This window comes from Cyclospora cayetanensis, unplaced genomic scaffold (genome assembly GCF_002999335.1).
Source record: "Cyclospora cayetanensis isolate NF1_C8 unplaced genomic scaffold, CcayRef3 CcayRef3_contig_287, whole genome shotgun sequence".
Classification (NCBI taxonomy): domain Eukaryota; phylum Apicomplexa; class Conoidasida; order Eucoccidiorida; family Eimeriidae; genus Cyclospora; species Cyclospora cayetanensis.
In genome coordinates, this window is record NW_020312244.1 from 1 (window position 1) to 24,228 (window position 24,228).

Below are 24,228 nucleotides of genomic sequence, written 5' to 3' on the forward strand. Positions count from 1 at the left end.
ATGTGTATATGTATAGAGTATGTACATGTGAATATGCATATATTATATATGTGAATATGTATAGAGTATATATGTGAATGTGTATAGAGTATATATGTGAATATGCATATAACATATGTGTATATGTGTGTATTTGTGTATGTGTGTTTTCTCTTTGCGAACCGCGCCTCTGTGAGCGGCCATGGGATGCGCTGTAGCAGGGCAGCCTAAGTCGGAAGCAAACTTTCGCTTGCTTCCTCGACAAGTGTTTTGCTGTGTTGGTCGTGTGTTTGTATGGCAGAGTCTGCCTGTCTGTGTCATACGGACGATCTCTCCCTCTGTATAGGTCGCAGGATGCATGTCTGTCTTTACGTGCGTGTATGTGCATGTGCGTGTGTTGCTCCCTCCCCGCCTCCTCAGAATCGTAGGCTGCACTGGCGGTACAGGCGAGAACGAGCACTACCCCTTGTGGTTCCGCTGCCGTGAAGGCTTTCTGTATCGTTGCGGAGAATGCGATCAAATATTCATGCATGTTCGAGTTCTTTACTCTCTTCCCGATGGGAAGGATCCGTTCCCGCTTGATCCGGATGTACGTACGGCTTTGTATTCTGCTGAGGAGGCTGTAAAGGGCTGCTTGTGGCGACGTTTTTCGTTAAGAAGCAGAACGCGAGAGGGCGCCTGCACGGGGGCAGCATGCTCAGGCGGACGTATATAGGGCGCTGAGGGATGGTCGTTATAGCAGTGGCAGTGAGGGGTGTGCACTTGCTGATGCTTGCTGCAGGTGAGCGACGTGTTCAGCCTCTCTGCGCTCGAAAAGGCACAGCGGCAGTGGAATAGTGGGGAGTATATCATGTGGCCGACAGGGGAGGAGGCCTACAGCCGGCTGTTTCTGCAGGGTGAGAATTATCGTAACCTCTGCCACTCTGCGTAGTGTAGCCTTCCAGACTGCATGGGGTCGTTTCTGCGCTCATACGCGTGCCCAGCGGTCTGTCGGGTGTGCCGCTAGACAAGGGGGCTTGGCTCTTTCTGCGAGGCATTTTCGAGGGTGGGAACAATGCGTGCGATGCAGGCAAGCTGGGCAACACCGTGCCGGAGCAGCTCGCTGAGGAGCTTAAGGCTGTAGAGTGAGCACGCGTGCTCTCCACCAAGCCATAAATGCCGCACATTCGAAGAGCCGTTTTGAAGCGCTTCGCAGAGGGCGTGAAAGACGATTTCCTATCTGCATCCTCGAAGACAGCACCAGGAACACAGTCTTTTGCTTACAGTCGCTACGTGGTATCTGGGGTTTTAAGGTTTACAAAGGCCTTGTCTGCCAATAGTCTAGGGGCCAAAAAATACGCAGGGGCGAGAAAATACATGGCAGACACACCTCCTCTGCATAGCCTGAAGAGACAGAGGCACCCGTGCAGACTGTAGGGTCAGGCAGAGGAGGTAGGCGTGAGCGAAGCAAGCTTTAGAAAGAACGCAAAGAAATAACTCGCGAGGCTGCAGTGATCTGTGGCGGTCCACGAACCCTTGACGGTTTCATACCCCCTAAGGCACGCAGCGCTTTTTTGCAGTCTGCTCTTTCTCCCTCATTCAGTCTCACGCCACCAGCGCGGGGTGTACGTACACCCCAGGGCCTGCTGCCGCACCTGTCTGCTGCCGAGAGAACAGGAAAACACGAAGTGTGGCACTGGCCGTGTTCAGATGACGCCAACGACCCGCGTTCGCAAGCGTCCATGACCAGCTGTCACACACACTGAGTGTAAAGACGCGTCCAGCCCCTCTTGTGCATGCATGTATACTTGCATGCGGCTATGCCTCCGCAGCGCACTGGGAGTGTGTGTACGCTCTAGTCCTTTGCCCCTGACTGTGTAATGAATGCGTGACTTCTATCTCATGCGGTTTCCCGCAGTTTGCTTATCTTTGTGCTTCTGCACAGGGTTGCATGCAGCCGCCTGGCCGGGTCTAATTCTAGCTGTCTGCCTACACACAGCTACAGGAAGAAGCTCAGTGCAGGCTCTTAAAATGCCGACTCCAGTCGTGCACGTCTATGAGCCGCCTCAGGCTCTCTCGTAACTGCCTGTGCTGTGCATTGCTGGTCTGTAGTCCCCTTCACCTGCCTCGCTGAGGCGGCACCAGCTGTCGCTGCAGAGTAGCAGCAGCAAGCCTGACGGCTATGAAAACTTCACCTCATGTGTTTTCCAGGAGCTACGCGCTCTACTTTTGTCATTACGGAAAAACCCAGGGGCGTCGCCAGAAGTGTGCACCACACGTGGAAATGGGCCATGCGGCGCATGTACACCTTGAACTTCCTCAAAGAATAGACTATGCGAATAAAAACCACAGAGAGAAGCTTTCTCAATGAGGCGCGTGCCGCAGGACCAGGCGACAGGAAGAGCGACGCATAGAAGGATGCAAGAAACGCTGTAACTTACTGCTGCACGCAAACAGTATCGCCCCAGCTACGAAGAAAATATACACGAATACGATGAGTCCGTGGTCTCTACAATGATGCGTCGGACACTGCACATACATGTGGTGTATGGACGTATGGAGTTGCCCATGCTTGCTGTACAGACACAAGGAGCTGTACTGAGACGAACTCGGAAACTCAGAGCATGCATGCAAACAAATATATACATACATGCAATGTATTTACATATATAACTAAATATATATGTGCATATGCGGCAACCTAAGGCCTATTTACTGTAGTATCCAGGCATCCCCATGCGCAAAGAAAGCTACACTTGAGTACGCATGTGTATGAAAGATACATAGGTATGTGATCAATAGTGGACTTGCATAGAATGTAAATGTACATATGTATACATACAGTTCAAAGACTTGCATCCATATGTACAGGCAAAAATAGGATACCCCACAGCGTTGCAGATGAAAATCAGATATATACATAATTTCATATTATGAATGTGCGCGCACTCACGCGTAATATATATATGTATATATATATATATATATATATATATATATATATATATAGATGTGCGCACATGCATAGATACGGCATGATCGCGCATGCTGTGCATTAAGCAACTTGCATGTGGATGCAATGGGAGTGCAGATTTGACGAATTGCCCATGTGTTTTCCCCTAGGCCGCAGAAAGAAGAGAGTAAATCATCATTTGCTGCTTTCCCCGTGCAGAGGATGACGATAACCCGATACAGAGAAGCAGTGAACACCTGCATGAATCAGCAAACAAACGCGAGAAAAGCAACAGCAACACGAGCACGCAAGGACTTTTGCATGCAACTCAGCAGCTGTCCGCTGTACATACACACAAGAGCGCTGCGCGCCTACGGGGCTTGCAGTCCACAGAAGCGTCCCTACAGCAGCTTGCGTCATCACGACGTCCCGTGAATGCATGCAAGCGGATCTCTGCGGCGACAGAGAGTGTGCATGCATGCATGCTCCTCTTTCTGCATAATATGCCCCTGAAATGAGCACGCTCTCAGACTGCTGCATGACTGAGCAAGCTGAATCCATGCTAGGCGACTAGCGTCTAGACACGCTTTTGCGCGTGTTGCAGGAGGCCACTACACACACAGAGCTGAAGGGCCGTGGCGTCTCCAGGGCGAATGTGCATGCACCACAGCAGCAGTTTGCAGCTCCTCCCTTTGTGCTGCTGCTACACTCCGAGGGCGTCTTGTAACAGCTTCGCACCAGACACCATAAAAAGTGTCTGCCAAACACCTAATCCCAAGCGTGGCACGATGCCCCGTAGAAGTGCCTGGAAGCCTTCCGCTTTTACAATTTGACGCATCACCTGAAGGCGTCCGTAAGAGCCAAGCACAGCAGCAGCAACGCAGCAAGCCTGCTTATTACGTGCAGTCGCAAGAGCCTAGGCAGAGAGGCAGCAAGACACCACGAAAGAATAGGCAGAGAGGCAGCAAGACACCACGAAAGAATAGGCAGAGAGGCAGCAAGACACCACGAAAGAGTAGGCAGAGAGACAGCAAGACACCACGAAAGAATAGGCAGAGAGACAGCAAGACACCACGAAAGAATAGGCAGAGAGACAGCAAGACACCACGAAAGAATGGGCAGAGACAGCGTGGCGTGGAGGGGTCCCCCTAGGAAGGGCGAAAGGAAGCCGTGCAAGGCACTAGCAGGCAGACGAAGGGAGGGGGGGAGACGCAGTTTTGACACGAATGAGACAAGTTGGGGGAGGGGGAGGGGGCCACAAATACCAAACTTCTTGCGCACTCGGATAATATTTTCTCTAGGTTGCCCCTCTGCAGCAGCGCTCTGCATTTGAATCCGTGCAACTTCGAAGGGCTGGTTCCATGTGGCCAGTGCGCCTCCCTACAGCCACAGGGATACCCTCTCACAGAACACATCCTGAACTCGAGACCATTGCTACCTCATCTGAGCATGCAGCAAGGGCAGCCCTCTCATCAAGCGTCACAGGAAAGAAAAAAGGCAGAAATAGCAGCAGAAACAGCAGCAGATGGACGTACAACGCATCCGCTGAGGAGTTCTTCGGCAACGGTGAGCTTGAGGGCCGCAGGCTGCTGCTGCTGCTGCTGCTGCTGCTGCTGCTGCTGCTGCTGCTGCTGCTTAATGCTCTTCCTGTTAAGCAGCCACGTTCGAAACATCTCGGTAAATCCCTGGCGAGATGCCCAATTCGTCATTTGTCGGAGAGCAATGGCAGAGCCTCCCGGATACAGTCCCTGAGGCGAATTTCCAGACACACTCGCACAAGGTCTAAATCTTGCAGCCGACGCGTGGCAGCCTTTCCCCCCTTCTCCCCCCTTCGCGCAGCTTGTGGGAAAGGCAGCTGCGCCGTCCTCAGCCAATAAAAGCATGGGAGCTTGCAGCAGCAGCAGCAGCAGCAGTAGAGCCAGCGGCAGCATCAGGAGCGTTTGCTGTCTTCCTCTCATCGAGGCCAGCAACGCCGCAGCGACAGTGCTTGCAAACCACGCAATAAGAGCCACAACTCTTCTCCTACCCACCCTTCCGTTGGTGTTGCTGCCGCTGCGGCAGCAGCACCAACGGGAGAAACACGTGGAGCGTGGGTGGGCGTAAGCTTACACGGATGCCGTGTGTCTTTAAAATACTCCGAAATTTTTCCGAAATTTTGACCCCCTCCTCGCCCGTCACAAGTGCCGTGACGGCAAATGTGCAGGGCCCCATAACGAGCGTTTGGCATGCGCCTCCTCCAGCTCCAGCGATAAATCCAGCGTAGCTGTTGGACAGCTCTAGGGAGCGACATGCCTTCAGCAACGTCTCCTGAAAAGCGGCACAGTTTCACAGGGGAGTCTCAGCAGGGGACGCAGATCAGAGAGACAGAGAGGTGCGAAAAGGGCAAGGAACGGCGGCAGGAGCCACGAACGCCACGGCAACCCCGCATAAGTGTCTCAACGGCAATGGATTATCACAGCTAGCTAGCAGTCCACAGCTTTACAAGTACCTTGCTATAGAGAAGGACTGCACCCTTCGAAGCACTTTCCAGAAGCTTCGCCGACGTTCCTTGCCAAAATCCCCCCAAGCCACGGGATCTCCAAATCGACGAGAACGCCTCCAATGTGCCTTCGCTTCTGTGTCTGCGCATGCACCCCGGATAACGGCAGCCCTTAAACGCGAGATGCTGGAAACGCCACGCTCTGGCCTTTTTAATCGCCATATGGGCCTATGCATCGTCGACCTGTGCATGCGTGTCGGTGTTTGTGCGCCTTTGCGCATACACGTAGACCTTCCTCCAGCATGCATGCGACACATGTAAGCTATGCAACGACAACCTGCATGCCAGAAAAGCCCCAACACAAAGCCGCTCGCAAGTACCTGCCCATGCGCGTCTTCCAGACTTCAAAAGGCATCCCCAGAGTCGCTGCCTCCACGCACTGCAACGCTGCCCCTGCGTCACACGCCCAAGCGCCGCATAGACTGCAAGCGTCACGAATTCCGTAAATTCCTCTTAAAGGCCACCATGACAAGGAATACGCGGTCGAGGAGGGGCACTTGCGCTGGCTAGTAGCTCATTGCAGCTTACCACTAGCCAAGTCTTGAGGACCGCCAGCTTTGTGATTGACCATTGTGCGGAGCTGGTGCTGCAGCTTTCCGTCTACGCGTGAGCTTCCAGGTTGGTGCCGGAGAAGCTGCCTTCTGGTAAGTGCCCTGACTGCCTTGGTGCAGCTGCTGAGGTGCTCTGTGCAGCAGCATGCGTGTCTCTCTCATCGAAGGCAAAGCGTGTGGCTAGACTACTAGCTTACACCCGAGTGCGAGAGCAAGGCACTGGAGGACCCAGCAATAACAGTTTACGCATGCCCGGCTTGCTGCTCCCCAGAGCGCGGCAGCAGCTTCCTCGACTCTCGCAGCGGGGATGCTCTTGCCCCCAAGTTGCCGATGCTGTGTTGCGCATGCATGCAGTGAGGACGAAAGGCCCTCTTATGACATCGGGAGCATGCACACCACCACTCTTGCGATGCCTGCGTCTGCTGCGGGAAAGTTTTCCTGCGCCGGACGACGCTGCGTGAGGTGTTGTGGCAGACGGGAGAAACAGCCAGTCTCTCATGACCGGCGAATCAACTTCCTGGTAAGTTTGCAGGCAATTAATTTGCTGAAACGCAATCCCGCGTCCCCGGTTCCTATCGCCCTCCTCTGCCCGCCCTGGAAAGCCGAATCGCGCTCGAGAGTTTCGGGTGTCTCGCGAGGTACACCAGGTACCAGTCTTTCAGCTCGAAAAAAATGAATAAACTGCAGGCAAAACAAAAGACGGTACGGCATGCAGCTACCGAAAAGAAGCAGTAAATTCCATGACTCCAGATCGTCAAACCACTGGCAACGAGCACACTCGTGCCGCCTGAGTCGCCTTCAACGCTGCCACAGTTTCGGGTTGTCCGCACGTATAGATGGCTCTTTTGATGCTATTTTTTATTTGGCGTCCTTTCTAGAAGACTGGTTCTGTTTCTACGGCGGATTCCGGCGACAGAACCTCCTGCGCTGCTGCACGGGCCGCTGCCGACGCGGCAAAGTAGAGGCACCCGTTCGTTCCTCTGCTGAACTGTTCGGGAGCCGCTGAGTCTCCGAAGCAGTCAAATGGAATCGCAGCTGCAGGCAACTGCTGCGTCATCAGATGCTGCGTCTGGGGGCGGCTTCAACAGGTACTGCTCAGCAGAAGCCGCGCCATCAGAAGGGGCGACACGGCCAGGAGAGGCGCCACGATCAAGCGAAACGGCACTCTTAGGAGAGGCAATAGCGCAATCGCGAGAAACAGCACGATCAGCAGAGGCAGCGCCGTCAGGCGAAGGCACACAATTAGGAGCAGCAAGCGCAGATGCCACGAGCAATCTCTTCGGGGCCGCTGCGCCACCACATGCAAGTTCTGGCTTCAGCGTATCTGTGCCGGATGACACACGACCGGCTCCTGCAACAAACGTGGCAGCAGCCAGCGTCGGACAAACCGCAGCTGCGGCTACAGCTGCTTCGGCAGCAGCTGCTGCAGCTGGCGTGGCGCCTTTTGCGTTGGTTCGAGATTTGTTGCCGCAGCGGGGATGCTGTTGCTGCTCTGTGCAAGTCCTAGGCTTTGCCTCTGACAGTCTAAGGCGACAGCCCTCAGGTAACCAGAAAGCTCTGTGTGCACCCGCATATCTCTCGTGCAAGCACGCAACAAGCCACTCGCCTCCCTTCTGAACTATGCGCAGAGGCGCGAGCGTGGGGGTTGCGTGGCTGCAGGAGCACTCGTGAGGACCACTGAGGTCCTCGTCGGAGATGAGACGGGAGTCGTCTTGCTGCTCGTCCAGTCAGATCGCCATCGCCGTCTCTGCCAGGTAGCCGCTTTGACGAGCCAGGAGGGGTGCCTTTTGCAAGAGCACAGCCTTCTTTTTTGTCGAGCGGCGAGTAGCGAGGCGGAGTGTTGTAGTAGCGAGGCGGAGTGTTGGGGTCAGGGGGGAGGGGGAACAGCGGGCAGTCAGAAGAAGTCACGCCACGCTTACGGGCACCTTGCCACGGGGAAGAGGGGCAGGGGGTCTAGACCTCTTGGTGTTGGCTCTTGATTTGACTTGCGTTCTGCTTCAGCCGGGTTCCACCGTCTTGCTGCTGAACGCACTTGTTTGCTGCGTTGCTGGATTCGTCTGCCTCCGCCTCCCACGAGGAGACACTGCGGCGATTCTTCCTGCTGTCTCCTTGGCGGTGACCTCGCCGCTACTGAACGGTTGCAGGTCGCTTTTGCCTCCCCAGCTGCTGCTGCGGCAAGCGACGCCGCTGCCTACTCCCATCAAGCTGGAAACTCCCTCATAGTGCCGGCGGATGCGCCACAAGACACGCAACATGTGCTGCTGCTGCGGCAGCGTTTAGGAGTAGAGCTCTGTAGGTAGCAGCCCGCGAGATCTCGCTCTGTTGGGGGAGAGACAGAAAGAGAGAGGAAAAAGAAAGAGCACTCCGGAGCTTTCTTTTCGCGGCACCTTTCTAAATAAAGTCACACATTCTGCAAGACTTCTAGGGCACGCGAGAGCCAGCTCCGGCAGCTGGTTCTCGCGTCATCCGCCGCTGCTCCTCCCGCCTGCTGTACTTAGAAGGGGGGCAGACGCCCCTGGAAGATGGTCGGGTAGTCCGCATAGAGCGACTCGAATTCTGGGGGATTCGCTTCTTCGGTGTAGAGAAGGGCCTTATACAGAGACACTATGCCGTTGGATTCGCAAGAACCTGCAGCACCAAAAGCAGCAGGAAAAGCAGCGTCTGCTGCGGGTAGTTCGTGAGGAGACAGTTTGAGGCCCACGTGTAGGCGCACTGGTCAGGTTCGCTAGCCGGCTAGCGGTCAAACGCGCAGCGCATTTTCGAAGCTCGCGCTGAGGACAAAAAGCTAGTGCTGAGTTCATCCCCACCGGCAAGTCTGTAGGACTGCGTAGTTGAGTACACGAGTGCTTTCTTGATGCGAATGGCTGGTGTCTCGTTAGCCCTGAGCTGCGCGGCTCGCGGACTGAATGCCAGGATTGGAGACTCCAGCGCCTCTGTCTTTGCAGCGAGGGGTTGCAAGCCGTCTCGTGCCAACATCCCCTTTTCAGGAGTCTGGGGGAGGCCTCCCGTCTTCTCAAAATCGGCTACCCCATTTTGCTGAGCTTGCTGTGATAGCCAGTGTTGCTTCTGGTGCACCTCCTGTGGAAGCTGGCTCGTCAAGCCTCCCTTCAGCGGCGCATCCCTGAGATTGTGGCTGTACGCTGAGGGGCCTCTGAATGCCTGGGGAGCGCGCATCATGGCGACAGACATGTCGCCTAGTGTCTCGTCACCTCCGTTTATCGACGCCACTACCTAACCAGGACAGGCAGCGCAAAGCAGCGGCAGGAGCAAGCAGTGTCTTGCGCTTCTTCTGAACGCCTGGCTGCCTTCGGGGATAGTACAAGCACTTTGTGGAAGCAACGAGGCAGACACACGGACAGACAACGAGAGGGCCAGAGACTCACGCAGCCAGCAATCCTTAGCGAACCGAGACTGGCGGTTGACTCCAAAGAGCAAGCGAGCGAGAGCAGGCAGAAGGAGATAGATAGAGACAGAGAGAGATAATGCGAGCTAGGCAGGCGGATAGGGTAAAAAGCAGCACGCGTCGAGGCGCATGAAGGGCAAAATCAGATGGCGAATATTCGTCGACACCTACTTTCCCCATACTCAGCATCTCCCCCCAAATCGCAAGGGCCGCTCCAGCAACCAAAGCGGAGGCATACGACGTTCCGTCAACAAACCCGTAACCTGAGCGAGGCAGCAGCAGTAGCATCACCTCCACCAAGGGCTGTGCTCAGCGGTGGCGGCATGACTGCCGTAGCGCTGCGAATGTCTGCAGTGCACCAACACGAGCAGTCATGTGCCTAGCAGCCAACACAGCGGCAAGAGACAACTGCCTCACAAGTATTGCACTTGAGCCCGGGAGGTTTTCCTTGAACGACCGTTGCAGTGTACAGCCGCTGGCCTACAGCGTAGTGGCAGCAGCAGAAACGGGATATACGTGCGTTGGCGTCTGGCGAAACAGCGAGTGGTCTGCATAAATACACGCGTGCATGCGCGCTACAGATGCCAAATTTCGAGCTTCCCGGTCAGTCAATCACACCTGGAGCAAACAGATGCACCGTTTGCTTTCCGTAGTTGCTGCTCCTTGTTTTGGCACCCGCGTAGCTGCTGCTGCCGACCACCAGCATCCCCGATGGGCTTGGAAATCGGAAGGATGCGGGATAGGACCTAGGGAGCAGAAGAAGGGCGGGAGCACGCGCAGAGGAATGCAGCACTGGCACAGCAAGGTCGACTGCAAGAAACTCTTTCTCGTCTAGTGGGATTTCTAGAAGTGGCAAACACAGGCTGCAGGCGAGTGGAGCTTCTTCAGAGTCGACGTGCAGCCCATGGCGGGTGTGAGTTGTCTGCTGAAAGTCTAAGGCACTTGGGCGTCTTATCGCTGCTTGCATGTTCGTACACTCCAGTGACCTGTGCCTCGCCTTAGAGAGGACAGAGTGGTGTTCTGGGCTTTAGGGCCGATGCGCAAGGGCTAGGAATCTGAGTCAGGATACTTCCAGGCTTGTAGGATATATATATATATATACATATATACATATATCCATACTTGCATTCATCCGAGTCGAGGTCACACCCCTCATCTCCAGCGGCCACGATCGCTAGATGATTTGCAGAGAGAAACTTCTCAAAGGCTTGCCGGTACACTGTGCTCTCCCTGAATCGCAAACTGCCACCTCCGAATCACGGAGATCCAGCAATAGCGTGATCTCCCCTGCGGGTAAGCACGCCCACTCCTAGCCAGCGCCGCAATCCGTGAGTCACTCACGCCAAACCGCATCAGAAGAAGCACCCAGCTCACGGCACAAACCATAGATGACACGTCAAGATATGCAGCGGCGGCAAAAAGCCGAAGCGCCAGAGCGTGCAGCCGTATGGCTGCACTCTCCACTAGGGCCAGCCAGGCAAGCGCAGAAGACTGTTGCGCCCGCAGAGGTGTATGACGCCTTCCTCCACAGGCGTCACACACCCCAGAGCCTTCGGTAAGCGCTTTTTCTCCTTTCAGGCAGGGGACTAAGTACTCAAGATCCTCGTGCTTTCCCAGCAGCCGCTGCTTCACGGCTTTCTAGGTTTGCCTACGTCGCAAGGCTGTGAGGATGAATGGATATCTGAGCGCCCTGCTGGACAGCATAGTCCATTGCCATGAGTTGCCGAGAGAGCAAAACGCCTTGATGATCGCCTACCCTCAGACACATCACTTGGCCGGCAGGGGATACGCCTGGGCAGCCAACAAGCGCACAGCATGCCTGTCGTGATAAGGGTTTAAAGTTTCGCGGGAGGCTTTGGAGCTCTGTTCGTGCACACGGACTGGGCCCGTCCTCTTCCTCCTCCTGTCTACGCAGCCTGAGAGAAAGGGCAGTGTTAAATCAGCGAATAGGGCTCAAAATTTGCCTCTTCCGCCCTTGGCGTCGAAAGATGCGGCGATGAGAGCCGCCACTGCCGTTCCGTGGCCATATATGTCCTCTATGTTGTTGGTGTCTTCCACAAAATCCTGCCCGCAATCGCGTCAATTGCAACTCTCAAACATGTGCACTCTGCGTTGCTAAGGCCTCCTCCTCTCGCGCATGCAGCATGCAGGCGCTTCTCGAATTCTACAGAGCCAGCTGCATGAGATCTCTAGAGTGGAGGGGCCTCCCCCGCAGCATACCCATCCCTTGCAGTCGTTGATGTATCCGTTGTTGTCGTGGTCTTGCCCGTCGTCGCATTGCTCTGCACTGTTTGTCCAAAGAATGGCGTCGATATCTTCGTGGGGCCCACACCCCGTGTCTAGGAGAGCAACGACTACGTTTTTCTGACGCTCTGGAGCTGCAGGAGTGCAGAGGCGCAACAGGCGTTGTTGCTGCATTAAAAATGCCTTTGCAGAGGCAGCACTAATTGGAGGGACATGAAGCTCGCGCAGCTGCAGGTGCAGAACCAGTTGGGGGAGAGGGGTGGGGCGTTTCTGTGTGTAGCCTATGAGTCGCTACCGCTTGCTTCCTGCCACTCCAGCTATGGCAGCAGTTCGGCACTGGGGCGTCCTACTGCCTCGGTTTCAGTGTCTCTGCAATCTCGCGGATACTCCTGCCGACAAACTATTCTCGGTTTGCTTTTCTTTTGAATTGCCCTTCTTTTGACGTGGGATTGTTGAAGCATTAGATGTAGATACACCAGAATTCTGCTCCTATACATGTCCTCCGCTCACACGCTTGTTACGCTACTCTCTCTCGCCACCACGCGACCCCCTGTGTCGATGTGTGTGTGTGTGTATGTGCGTCTGTGTGTGTATCTGTGTCTGTGTGTTTGTGTGTCTGTGTCTGTGTGTTTGTGTGTTGATGTGTGTGTTTCTGTGTCTGTGTCCGTGTCTGTGTCTGTGTGTGTCGCCGTGTGTGTTTGTCTGTGTCTGTGCCCGCCCCCGTATTGCACGCCCATCAATGTGGCTTTTTTCAGCCGATCTCTGTCTCTGCTTTTCTCTTCTGCGTCTGCCTCACAGCTGGCTGTCTTCATTTGCTGCCACGCTTTGTCTGCTGCGAGATTGTAGAGGCCCTCTGAGGACCTGAGGTGCCACTGCAGCAGAATATTTGGATCTTGCACACCCGCCGTTCGTGATGCCGAAGCTGCTCTTCCTGCTGCAGACGTAAAGACACTCTGCACAGCCTCTAGTCTCGGAAGGCTCCCAGTGAGCTTTCCTCTCGTGTCCAGAGACACTGCCGAGACACACGAAGTGCCAGTGTTCCCCTTGAAGTGAGAGAGCAAGTCGTCGGCGGTTTGTAGACTCTTTTCCTGCCCAGCACAGGCACACGAATTTCCGCCCAGAGCAGTTCTGCAACCCCGTTGTGGCTGCTCCACTTGGTGGCAACCTCCGCCGTTGCGACGTGCAGCGCTTTTGGTCGTGCGCATCACCCATGGATGCGGCGCAAGGCCTTTGGTCGAAACTCTGCTGCGTATTTCTGCACTGCCACACAGCTACAGACTCTTTCAGCAGCAGCTACGTCAGCTTCTACCGTGGGCAGTGGACGCCCACCTGCATGAAGGGCTTCAAATTGGAAAATGTAACCACCTCCACTGCAAGGGACGAGAGGTATCGGGATATGAGGACCGGATGCTGGTGTTGCACCAGGCTCTCTAGCAGCAGCTCCCTGCAAGCGGAAGGAGTAGACGTGCTGCACAGAAAAGGCAGGTGTGCTTCGTCTGGCACATCGCCGCGCTGCAAATTAGGCTGATCCTCGTCCTTGACATTCTGCATCTTTCGCTGGGCTGCTGCTGCTGCTGCCCCCAAGTCAAAGTTGTGGCTGAAAAGCCGCGAGAGAGACTCGAGGCCAAACAGCCGATCCTCTAAAAGGTGCTGTTGGTCCGGCTGTTGCTTATTCAAGAATACGTCGCGTAGCAGCACTCCGTGTGTGTACAGCAGCTGCAGAGCCTCGTTGGGAGCCGGGGGAGAACTATCTGCTGCCGAGATTTTGTCGTCCAGATGTAGATACACCTCCACCTGATCGGTTTGGTGAGGCTGATGGCTTAGGCGTTGTGCTGACAAGCACGAATAATCCCACCCTAGCAGCATGGTGACCGCCTCAGGACCCTCTTGCAGCTTTCTGAGCACTTCCTGCACATGCCACACCAGCATTGGCAGCTTAAAGTATCGTGCAGGGCCTACAACCCTAAAGAACTGGCTGCAGCCACGTTCTGCAACATTGTATTATGCAGCCGGAGCTGCAGGTGTGTATCAGCGCGCGTGAGCCACCCTGAGTGTGATCTCGTCTGCTGGAGGAGCTTGTGCTGATCCTCCTTCCGCTGCGTCGTCAAGCCTTCTTGGTGGGGGGTGAGCGGCCATCGCAGCAGTAAAGGCTTTTGCGGAGTCAGCGAAGCTGCCAAACTGCCGTCTACAAGGAACAAACCAGCAGTCACCACAAGGAAAGTGTCTCCTTTTCTTGTGCTGTTCGTGTCCGCAGCGTAGCCGGTCTGAGCTGTACCACGAACTGCAACGGCAGAGGCTCAAAGAAGCGACAAACTAAAGAGGCCACCCCAGCAGCCACGAACTAAAGAGAGCTAGCCGCGAAAAGAAAAGCCAGACGGTACACGCAACGACGATATTGTATTCAGCAGGTCACCAGTCCCGCAGTGCCTGAACCATTTTCACCGTCAAGAGCAGAAATAATTGCTCACTGGAAGCTGAGGAACCCCAGCGAAGTACCCGGGCTGGAGGGCACCTCAATGTTTTCGAAAATCTCTCCCGTGCCGTCTTCATCGCAGAAACTTCCCGGCAGGACGTTATCCAGGTGCAGCAGAGAGGCAAGACCCCCCCCCTTAGAGACACTTTGTGGTGCGCCTGCTGTTGCTCCTTCCCGCCCCGATCTTGAACTCGCTGCTCCACCAGGGGAGACCAGCGAAGCTTCGACGAAGGTAGTTGTCGTGAAGCAGAAAGGAAAGAGTCCTACCATCAGGAGCCAGACGCCCCTCACGGGCCTGAGACTGGGAGTCATACTCGTTCGAACGTAGGTACAGCGAACCTCTACCAGCAGCACCAGCGTCGAATCGCCTTCAGAAGGCTCTCTTAAAGCAGCTAACTTCGAGGCAGGAGCAGCAGCAACAGCAGCACTAGAGGCCCTGCAGCTACCAGCAAGTCCAAAGGGGCGGCTACAAAGACTTGTAATAGAAACGGTCCTTGCTGCATCTACTCGTGTAGGACGAAGCACTTGCGGATATCGAAGCAAGGCTTGTGAGCGACTAATACTTCAAGGATCTGCATGCAAGCGCTCAGATATGGAAACGCCTTCTGCTCTACGCAGCCCCAGGTGACCCTTGATGGTGCAGCCCGCAAAACTGGAATCCCGAGAGTACACGGGGAAGCGTGGTGAGCCGTGATTTAGAAAGAGATTAATTTATTTCAAGGGTAGCTGCTGCGAATGGAGACACTGGCCGTGAACTTGTGACGGGCAAGGCAGGTTTGCAGTGGCTCTCTGTTGCACACGCGGCAGTAATGGTGCCGGGTGTACAGTCTACGGTCTGATTGAAATACGGTCGAAGGCCTCATGGGAGTTCGCCTCTTAGGAGGCGATTTCGCGGAAAAGTGGTGGGAAAGAGAAACGGAAACTCTGCCGCCTCTCGCGCCCTTGGTTTAGTGGAAGTTGCTACATCCACCACGCCGCAACAGCAGCAACCACCGCAACGCGTGCGTTAACAAGCGGAGGCCGAGCACTTCACATCCCTCAAAAAGCAAGCCAAAAATGATGCGCCTTCGGCTCTGGTGTGTGTCGACGGTTTCCCTCGCGACTTCTCAGCAGCAGCAATAAATTCGCAGCCGCAGGCAGCAGCAAAAATAACGCCGCAGGGGCCCCTGGGGCCCCCTGCACAGGACCCGCCGTGCCCTGTCTCTGTGCGACCGGGTGATTGAGAAAAAGTCTAAAGTTTGGATTGCAGTTTTGTTCTTTGCGCTTGCAACGAAGCCTCGATTTCTAGATCGGCAACGCCATCAACATCAGCGGCAGCAGGCCGCTACCCATGCAGCAGGAGCAGCAGAGAAGCATCCGTGTATCAGCACTTGTAGCAGCACCGGCGACTGCTTTGTGGCTTGAACTAATTGACCTGTTGTTTCTTTAAAGTTTGGGTCTGAAAGCTTCTGAAAAGGTTCATCCCTTTCGGCAGCCGCGGCAATTAGTGGTCCCTCCTGCTCCGCAGCCGCAGCAGCCGCTGCAGTGGCTCCGGCAGGCAGTTGCTGCTCGCGCAGCAGTTCTTGCTAAAACTGCCCGTCTCCAGTGTTTTTGCGTCGCGCGCAGAGGCAGCCCGTGCAGCGACTGCCGCTTCGGAGGCTGCATGGGCAGGATTCTTGCGGCTAGTCGCCTTCCCCGCTGCATGTGCTCCAATACGGCTGCCGAAACGTATCTTCCTGCCTTGCTGCCTCGATCGCGCAGAGGCAGATGCAAGGCGTGTAGGGGCCCCTGCAGACGAGGGATCCGCTCAACTTCTTGCGCCAGAAGAAGCAGCGAAAAGAGCAGCAGAGCTCCAGGCAGGGGTGTCTTGTGGTGGAAGACTTGAGGCAAGACGCAGCGACGGCGAACAAAGTCTCTCTGCCTCAGACTTATTTGAAACGGTAGAATCAGCGCCGGACCCTTCTAGCTGTCTGTCCACAGAGCTCCTCCTCCTGCTGCTGCTCAGCAGCACCTGCTGCCGCAACAATGGATCGCCATGAAGCAGGGGGAAGGCCTAGTGATGACGCTTCCCCCCCAGCCTACGTGGATCTTGAAACGCAGCAATCAGACGAAGCAGCGGCTCTCAGGCTGCACCAGCAGCTGAACGAAGAAGGTGAGACACGACTCTTCGAGGAGGCCAGCTTTCGCATCGTCGAGACACGAACAGAAAGCTTCCTCGCCTCTCACTCTCTCCGCCTGCCCTCCCCTGCCCTCCCCTCCCCCGATTCGCAAGAGTTTTTCCCCCAACTTCCGCAGCTGCCGCTGCCCGTGTTAATGACGCTGCTGCTGCTGCTTCTGTCGCCAACATGCTGCTGCTGCTGCCTCTTCTTCCGCTGCAGAGACGCTGTTGCAAGGAGAAAGGAGCTTCGTTCCCTACGTGTATGGCCTCTATATGGCTCTTATGAGCATCCAGGTAGCTCTGCTTGTCGGGCTTCTTTACGCATACAGTGGCGACTGGAGTAGGGTAAGCTGCTGCTGCGAGCGGTGCTACTGCTGCCACTACCACTGCTACTCCCAGCACTACTAGTACTGCCGAGGCGAGGCAGACTGCCGCTGTGCATGCGCAGCGGCAGCCCTGAGAGATGCTGAGCAGCGTGCATGCAGTCAGCCTGCATGCAGTCAGCCTGCTTCTTTTCGCCGCTTTCACCTGCTGCCAGATCCACTCCTCCTCCGCTGCTTCTGCTGCAGGCATGCGACTTCAACGCAAAGGTATGGTCTATCGTTTGCATCGGACGAGGCCTTTTGCAGTTAGTTCACAATGTGCTCATCACGACGCTGCGGCTAAGACGCCAGGCACCCCCCAGAAAGCTTCTTTTTTCATCTCGCCTGCTGTATCTCTTCGGCTTCTCGTGGTGGATTGTCGGCTTCAAAGTGCTCCTCATGACGCCTGGATGCGAAGACGGTAAGCGCCGCCGTCGCCGCTGTCGCCGCTGTCGCTGCTGTCGCTGCTGTCGCCGCTGTCGCTGCTGTAGTCGAGACTGTCGTTGCAGTTGCAGTTGTTTTCCCCACACTCCGTCATTCCTGCTCCTTGCTCCCAAGAAGCACAGGGAGAACGCAGGGAGAAGAAGAAAGAGCAGCAGGAAGAAGAGGATACCGACGTCGCTGTGTCTGCGCGTTTTTCCTTGAGTGTTTCGCCGCCGCCTCTCTCTCGCTCCCAGCCGCGCATGCCTCCCTCGAGCAGCAGCACTCCCTACTCCCTTCTTCTTCCTGCATTCTTTCAACTACAAAAGAAAACGGCACAAGCCATCAGAGACAGTGCTGCGTACACTGCTGCACACAGCTCTCCCTCCCCACGTCTGCTTCGCCTTTTTTTTGCTGCAGAGGCGACTTTAGCCGAGACTGTCTCTTTGATTCTCTTCTGGGCAACAGCTGTCGTGTATGCCATACCCTTCTTCATCTACGCAGTGGTTAGCTGGCTGAATTCGCAAAGGCTGCAGTTGTTGCCTCCCCTTTCTCCGCTGCTCCCTGCCCCTCCCCTCCTACCCAGGGAGGCACTACTACTGCTGCTACTAGTGCTGCTACTGCTGCTACTAGTGCTGCTACTACTACTACTACTACTACTACTACTACTGCTACTACTAGTGCTACTACTACTGCTGCTGCTACTAGTGCTACTACTACTGCTACTAGTGCTACTACTACTACTACTGCTGCTGCTACTACTGCTGCTACTAGTGCTACTACTACTAGTGCTACTACTACTGCTACTACTGCTGCTACTGCTACTACTACTGCTGCTACCACGCATGCCCTTGCTCACTGACTTTTGGGAGGGGCCTTGTTTGTCGCGCATAGTGTACACGTGTTGTGCATAATGTGCGCAGCTGTGCCTCTTCCTCCCGTGCATCATCTACTTCATCGTACGATTCGCGGTTCGACCGGCGGACAGACAGCCAACGCCCCAGGATATCTTAAGGCAGTTGCAATCGAAGACTTACAAGGATCTTCTGGAATCGCTGAAGCGGCAATACAGTCCGCAGCCTGCCTTCCCTGCGCCTCCAAACGTGGACGCCTGTAGCTTCTCGGTTCTACACAGGCAGAGCATGGTAGTCTGCGAGTTGCGCCTCTAGGGGGATACCTACGTGTACATACATGTATATGTATTACATGCATACGTATACATATGAATATGCATGTGTATTTTGGCTCGTCTTGTGCGTGCTTGCGCGGGCGCACGTACGCGCAGACATCGAGAATGACGCCATGATAGAGTCGCGAGACACCAGTTTGCTGCCCTCCCTCTCCCTCGAGAACGTTCTAGGAGGCGTGTCTTCCTTGCTGGGGGGAAACACAGGAGGCAGTCCGCCTTCCCCCCGCAGCGATCTTAGGGGGGCCCCTCTAGGCGACCCCATGCGACCACAGGGGCCCTCAATATCGGTGAACAAGTGCTGTCCGATTTGCATGGTGGATCTCGTTGACGATGACACTGTGCTCATCATGCCTTGCGATCCCAGGTGCGCTGCTCGCTGTGGAGGGCTTAGGAGACAGCGTCTCGAGTTAGGCTTTGCACGTGCGATCAGAGGCAGCAGCTGCGGCGATGGCTTGGAGAAAGCCCTCTCGAGGGTAGCAAAAAAAAATCTCCTAGCAGGAAGCGGGGGGGTTGTTGGGTTGTTGTTGGGGGGTTGGGCACGCCATGGAGCGAGCGTCTACATGTATAGATAGATATTCATATTATATCTGCGTGTGGGGGGGCTGTGCTGCAGACACTTCTTTCACCAGGCGTGTGTCGAGCATTGGCTCGAAACTAGCCAGGCGTGGTGAGCGAGCTCTCGACGTTGCACATCCTGCTTCCTTGAGCAGCTGAGCTGCTGTTTCGGTGCCTCGTTGAGGGTTTGGAGCTTGAAGGCTGCATGCTTTTGCGAAGTTTTGTGTGTTGCTTCAGCCCTATTTGCCGCGCCAACATAGTCCGCCTCATCACAGGAAATCGGAGCCCGCCTCTGGCTCACAGAGATGGCGGTTTGGAATTGCAAGTTTAGCGTTTAGGGGACAAGCCGATTAGCGGCAGCCTTAGGCACGGCAGCGGCAGCTGGCACTGCAGCGCCGCTGCCTCCACAGCAGGCAGGGCTGGTAGTGGTAGTGTTGCTGCTGCTGCAGCAGCAGCAGCAACACCACTACCGTAGTGCAATAGCAGCAGCGGCAGCCTTTGTAGCTGGATCTGCTGCACAGTGTTTTAGTGCACGTTGGCGCACCAGGCCTTGCTGTGTGCATGCATGCCATTGCAAGCCTTTGGGGAGCAGCAGCGGCTGCGTAGGAAGCGCCTAGTCTTTCATCCCTACAGCGGTGTCTGCTGCCCTCCTTAGGCTGCGGGGTTCGTTCACGCTTTCGCAATAAAGGCGCCGCTGGTCAAATGCGCGACACATGCGACGTGAGCGTCTTCCCCGCAAGATCTCTGCCTCGAAGGAACGGCTGAAAACTTAGTTGAGTGCTTCCAGGGAGGGCAGCGGCGGGGTTCAAACTTGAGCGCACACTGCACTCGGCGAAAAGCCAGGCGAAGCGGACTGAAGCCTCAGCCACAGATTTGCGTCTAGCGCTTAGGAGCCGCATGCAGCTGCTGCCGCGAACTGGGGCTTACAGGGGGGAGAGGCGAGTGGAGGGGTATTGTGTTTTGGGCAGTCTCAAGGTGTCGAGCCACAAAAACGCTGCCCTTGCAAGGCAGTTGGCTGCGTAGACTCCCACGCCTCCCCCGTTCCCCCCCCACGAACACAGAGGCGTAGAAGGAGTCTAGATCATTAGACATGCCGAGAGACGTGCGCGCATGCGCACCCCAGCCCAAAGCGAGATGCCTCTCTGCGGCGTAGGACGAATGCGGCGAGCGCTTCTAGGAAGGCTCCTGCCTCTCTCCTTGGGAACCTCCGGATGGCGGCGATTTCCCCTTCCCCCGCGCACAGACAGACCTGTGAGTCTAGCACTCCACGACGAAGGGGTGTCTTGGCAGCTCGCCCGTCTGGATGTCTAAGATATGCTCTTTGACTGCCTCTGCGAAGGACGCCGCGTGAAGCTGAGGATGCGCCTTCTTCTCCGCTGCCTCGATCCCCTCCGATCCCCCGTAAAACGTTCCCTGAAAATGCAACCCCTCCACGGGAACCACCAGTGCTCCTGTGCCTGTGCAGAAGATTTCCCGCACGCGGCCTTCTTTGAACGCTGGAATGAGATCCTTCTTCATCCGCACGTCACGCTCCGCCACTGCGTACGACGACGCATGCCACACCGCAGAAGCCACACCGCACGGCAAAAATCTCCTGGAGGCGCTGCTCCAAAAGTCGAGTTTTCAAGAGGCAAGACGCCTCCCCCCCTGTATCGAGCAAATAAACCATGCACGCCCCTGTACACACGGTACACTCGCCCTGGCCTTCCCGACACCGCTCAAAACTCGAGACGCGAAAAACAACCGCAACGCACACCTTCCTTCCCTTTCTCCCTTTCAGCATTCCCCGCTTTCAACACCCCTCTACCCCTTCCTGCGAGGCGTGCCTTTGATTTGCGGCCGTATAGCAGTAGCAACGTCCAACACTGTCTGCCTTGTAATGCCTGGAAGCACAAGATCTCTCCCCAAAGCGGGAGTCGCCAGCTCCTCCTCTCCCCTCTCGTTCACCCACAGCACAAACAGAGACATCGCGCCTGCCTCCGTCAGCAAAAAGTCGCCTCCTTCAGGAAACGTCCACAAAAGCTGCGCTTCCACACACAGCACACACACATACAGACACGCACATCCATCGACATACATTCGCCTAAGTACACATATATACATATATATATATACCTGCATATAAACACAGATACACATATATTCATACAAATACACATACATACATACATATACACACCTATGCGCATATGTACATACGTATACGCATACATACTCATACATATAGATACACATATATATGCATACATATAATACACATATCCGTAGATACACATATACATACGCATACGCATACATATTCACACATACATATACATACATGCATATACATCGGCATGCATACGCATATGTACGTATGCATACATATGCAAACATGCATTTACACACACACACACGCGTATATACACATACATACATACATTGATACACACATACAAACATGCACTTACACACACACACACGTATGTACACATATATACCCATATATACATACATTGATACACATATACATACACACCCATACTCATCCATACATATATATATATATATATATATATACATATGCATCCACACACAAGTATCCATACATGGATACACAGGGGAAACGACGAATCGCGGTGCGAAGCAGTTGGCAAGCCAATTCATCAGAAGAGCCTCAGTACCTCGCATGTGTAGGCACGCTGCTGACGCCTTCTGCTAAGCCGCAAGTCCTCACAGCTCACCTGACTACACCCTAGAGACAGTTTGTCTCTGCAAGGCTTGAGGGTGGGAGCGTAGTTGCTTGCTACCTTGTAGGCTCCACAGCTTCCAGGCCAAGAACGCACAAATTCAGTTTCCACATGCAGTTTGATGGAGGGTGCTGCATCAATTTTTACAAAGACACCCCAGGTTCCCAGCATCTGTGATCGCTGCTCCTGCTCCCCTCCGGAGAAAGCGTGTCTTGGAATTCGATTATTGCCGTTACAGTCCCGTTAGACTCGCAGCATGCAGAGCCATGTGCACGACTCGCAACACTGCAGCTGCAGCAGCAGCCTTCACAAGCGATGGCATGGAGCAGGACGAGAAGGGAGACGAAAGGAGGGGGAGAAAAGGAGCAGCAAGCCAAGCCAAAGTCGCGTGGAGCATCGAAGGCAGGGAGAAGGGGGGCTTCCGGTGCCTCCGCCACATCGCCAGAAAAATGCAACAAAAATCAATTGTCACCCACCCCCCTTTCCCCTTTCTCTCCCGCCTTTCTCACCAAAATACGCGCCACTTGGGCATCCAAGAACAATGAGCTTCGCTGCACGTGCTGGATATACACCCAGAGTTGTCTGCAGAAAAAAACACCTTTGAAAGCCTAAACAGCCATCAAACCACGTAGCAGAGACAGAGGGCGGCACTTCAAGCCCTCTCACTCTCTCTGTCTCTATCCCTCTGACTCTCCCTCACCTTCTCACTCTCTCTGTCTCTATCCCTTTGACTCTCCCTCACCTTCTCACTCTCTCTGTCTCTATCCCTTTGACTCTCCCTCACCTTCTCACTCGCTCTGTCTCTATCCCTTTGACTCTCCCTCACCTTCTCACTCTCTCTGTCTCTATCCCTTTGACTCTCCCTCACCTTCTCACTCGCTCTGTCTCTGTCCCTTTGACTCTCCCTCACTTTCTCACTCGCTCTGTCTCTATCCCTTTGACTCTCCCTCACCTTCTCACTCTCTCTGTCTCTATCCCTCTGACTCTCCCTCACCTTCTCACTCTCTCTCTGTCTCTATCCCTTTGACTCTCCCTCACTTTCTCACTCTCTCTGTCTCTATCCCTTTGACTCTCCCTCACCTTCCCACTCTCTCTCTCTCTATCCCTTTGACTCTCCCTCACCTTCCCACTCTCTCTGTCTCTATCCCTTTGACTCTCCCTCACCTTCTCACTCTCTCTCTCTATCCCTTTGACTCTCCCTCACCTTCTCACTCTCTCTCTCTCTGTCCCTTTGACTCTCCCTCACCTTCTCACTCTCTCTGTCTCTATCCCTTTGACTCTCCCTCACCTTCTCACTCTCTCTGTCTCTATCCCTTTGACTCTCCCTCACTTTTTCTCTCTCTCTGTCTCTCTCTCCCTCTCTGTCTCTCTCTTGATGCATGTGCATGTGTGTGTGCACAGTTGCGCCTTGAACGCCGCACCCCCTCCCCGTTCCCCCCTCGTTCCTCATTCGATTCGACTCTCCGTCTGTGCACATCTTACGTATGTGGAAAAGAGCAGAGGCCTCAAATAGAGCGAGCACCCCCTTTCTGCGGGAACGTACGCCTCTTCGATTTGAACAAAGCGCTTGAGCAGTTCGAGGAAGGGTTTGGATTCGACTGTTGGCAGCGCCAGTCTTTCTGCGGAGAGGATGAATCGCTGGATGTGATCCTCGGGGCGAAAGAGCAGCAGTCTGCCTTCCCTGCTCTTGCTGGCCTTTAGGCCTTCCAAACAAGAAATGCCGTAGTGTAGAGCAGTGCTCCCCGGATGTAGCGCCAGCTCGCGCAGGGGCAGAATCTTGGGAGGCAGCCAGCCCGTCTGATCTGACCAGTCTGCCTCGCACATCATGCTGGAGTACGTCGAGGCGAAGCCTAAGCCCTTTGTCGGAGGCACGGGGGGTCTATCCCCGATTCTCGGCTCAATCGAGAGCTGCTGCAAGGAGAAAGGCTGCAAACGGCTTGCCCCTTCGACTGCCTTCTGCGTCGCAAAGGGACGAACGGAAAGCCTCGAAACTCGCAGCATGCCAGCAGCGCATCTGCTTGCGGCAAACATCCTCTTGGCCTTTAAAGAGCTATTCGGCGTGCCCTCAGGCTTCGGCTGGAAGCGCCTTCGTCAGGACGCCTCCATGCAAAGTCAAGAAGGAAGGAGGGGAAAGAGAGAGAGAAAGAAAGAGATGGCTAGCGGGAACGGTGAGGAGCTCGAGGACGAGGCTTCTTCCCCGAGCCGCTCAAACCTTCCGCCCGCAGAAGGGGGCTCCCTGTAAGGCTCCCAGTGTTTTTTTGAAATAAATACGAGGAAAACGCCAAGGAAGGCGTCGCACTTTGGACTTCGAAAAAACGGTTCGAGTGTGGGAAGGGGAACGGCGCCAGTGCCTTGGGGTGCTGTCGGTGGACTAGTAGGCAAGCACGCCCATGCAAGCTCCAATATTCTGCACTGCAATTCTTAAAAAGCACCTTTTTGCAAATCACATGCCACACCACACGCTCCAAAGCCTCAACCATTCGCATTCGCGCCTCAAGCCCACCTACAAGCCCGCACATGTGCCCCCCTGTCTCGACAGCTTTCGGCTGCGCCGCTTCGAAGCTCGCCATTTCGCCTCTCTCTGTGTCTTGGAGCCATTCTGCGTCTTTTCCGTAAACACCTTTCTGCATTCGAGGCAACTGCTCTCGCAGAATAACTCCTCCGCAGACAGATCATTACAGCGAGAGGCGGCCAAGTGTCTCCCCACACCATTGA

The 24,228-nt window shown here is 55.0% G+C and overlaps 5 protein-coding genes across 5 annotated transcripts; 2 read left to right on the forward strand and 3 right to left on the reverse strand.

The window, feature by feature from the left end:
- Positions 1 to 399: 399 nt before the first annotated feature.
- Positions 400 to 1,107, forward strand: LOC113147586 (the record flags this gene model as incomplete). The annotated part of the gene is made up of 3 exons (XM_026338629.1): positions 400 to 568; positions 761 to 875; positions 1,049 to 1,107. Coding segments are annotated over 3 exons (343 nt in total), but the record flags the coding sequence as incomplete, so codon positions are not given.
- A 2,507-nt stretch (positions 1,108 to 3,614) lies between these two features.
- LOC34621014 (citrate/oxoglutarate carrier protein) lies at positions 3,615 to 6,021 on the reverse strand. The gene is given in 7 exon segments (XM_026338623.1): positions 3,615 to 3,752; positions 4,193 to 4,310; positions 4,535 to 4,659; positions 5,021 to 5,218; positions 5,400 to 5,532; positions 5,771 to 5,902; positions 5,972 to 6,021. Coding segments are annotated over 7 exon segments (894 nt in total).
- Positions 6,022 to 7,024: 1,003 nt separating this feature from the next.
- Positions 7,025 to 8,074, forward strand: LOC34621013 (integumentary mucin C.1; the record flags this gene model as incomplete). The annotated part of the gene is made up of 3 exons (XM_026338624.1): positions 7,025 to 7,544; positions 7,661 to 7,755; positions 8,003 to 8,074. Coding segments are annotated over exons 1-3 (687 nt in total), but the record flags the coding sequence as incomplete, so codon positions are not given.
- Positions 8,075 to 8,495: 421 nt separating this feature from the next.
- Positions 8,496 to 14,198, reverse strand: LOC34621012. Its single transcript, XM_026338625.1, has 12 exons — positions 14,071 to 14,198; positions 13,695 to 13,833; positions 12,958 to 13,556; positions 12,436 to 12,890; positions 11,625 to 11,788; positions 11,369 to 11,468; positions 11,057 to 11,195; positions 10,527 to 10,634; positions 10,023 to 10,150; positions 9,817 to 9,884; positions 8,902 to 9,232; positions 8,496 to 8,635 (listed from the first exon to the last, which is right to left on the reverse strand). Exons 1-12 carry the CDS (start codon positions 14,196 to 14,198, stop codon positions 8,496 to 8,498), a joined length of 2,499 nt encoding a protein of 832 aa, XP_026194410.1.
- A 629-nt stretch (positions 14,199 to 14,827) lies between these two features.
- Positions 14,828 to 24,143, reverse strand: LOC34624521 (branched-chain-amino-acid aminotransferase). Its single transcript, XM_026338626.1, has 8 exons — positions 23,820 to 24,143; positions 22,996 to 23,466; positions 21,990 to 22,095; positions 21,508 to 21,707; positions 20,611 to 20,806; positions 20,193 to 20,322; positions 17,738 to 17,831; positions 14,828 to 14,956 (listed from the first exon to the last, which is right to left on the reverse strand). Exons 1-8 carry the CDS (start codon positions 24,141 to 24,143, stop codon positions 14,828 to 14,830), a joined length of 1,650 nt encoding a protein of 549 aa, XP_026194411.1.
- Positions 24,144 to 24,228: the final 85 nt, after the last annotated feature.

Excerpts from the sequence above, each read along its gene's own strand:
- LOC34621012 (XM_026338625.1), bottom strand. The coding sequence starts at position 14,198 with ATGAAGACGGCACGGGAGAGATTTTCGAAAACATTGAGGTGCCCTCCA. Across the intron at positions 12,891-12,957 it reads GTGGGCGTCCACTGCCCACG|AGTTTCGACCAAAGGCCTTG; the intron begins GTAGAAGCTGAC and ends AATACGCAGCAG. Across the intron at positions 11,789-12,435 it reads GACAGCCAGCTGTGAGGCAG|CTGCAGCTCCAGAGCGTCAG; the intron begins ACGCAGAAGAGA and ends GCCTCTGCACTC.
- LOC34624521 (XM_026338626.1), bottom strand. The coding sequence starts at position 24,143 with ATGCAGAAAGGTGTTTACGGAAAAGACGCAGAATGGCTCCAAGACACA. Across the intron at positions 20,323-20,610 it reads TATACGGCCGCAAATCAAAG|TGGCGGAGCGTGACGTGCGG; the intron begins GCACGCCTCGCA and ends CGTCGTACGCAG. Across the intron at positions 17,832-20,192 it reads GGGTTGCATTTTCAGGGAAC|CACTAGTAGTAGTAGCACTA; the intron begins GTTTTACGGGGG and ends CAGTAGTAGTAG.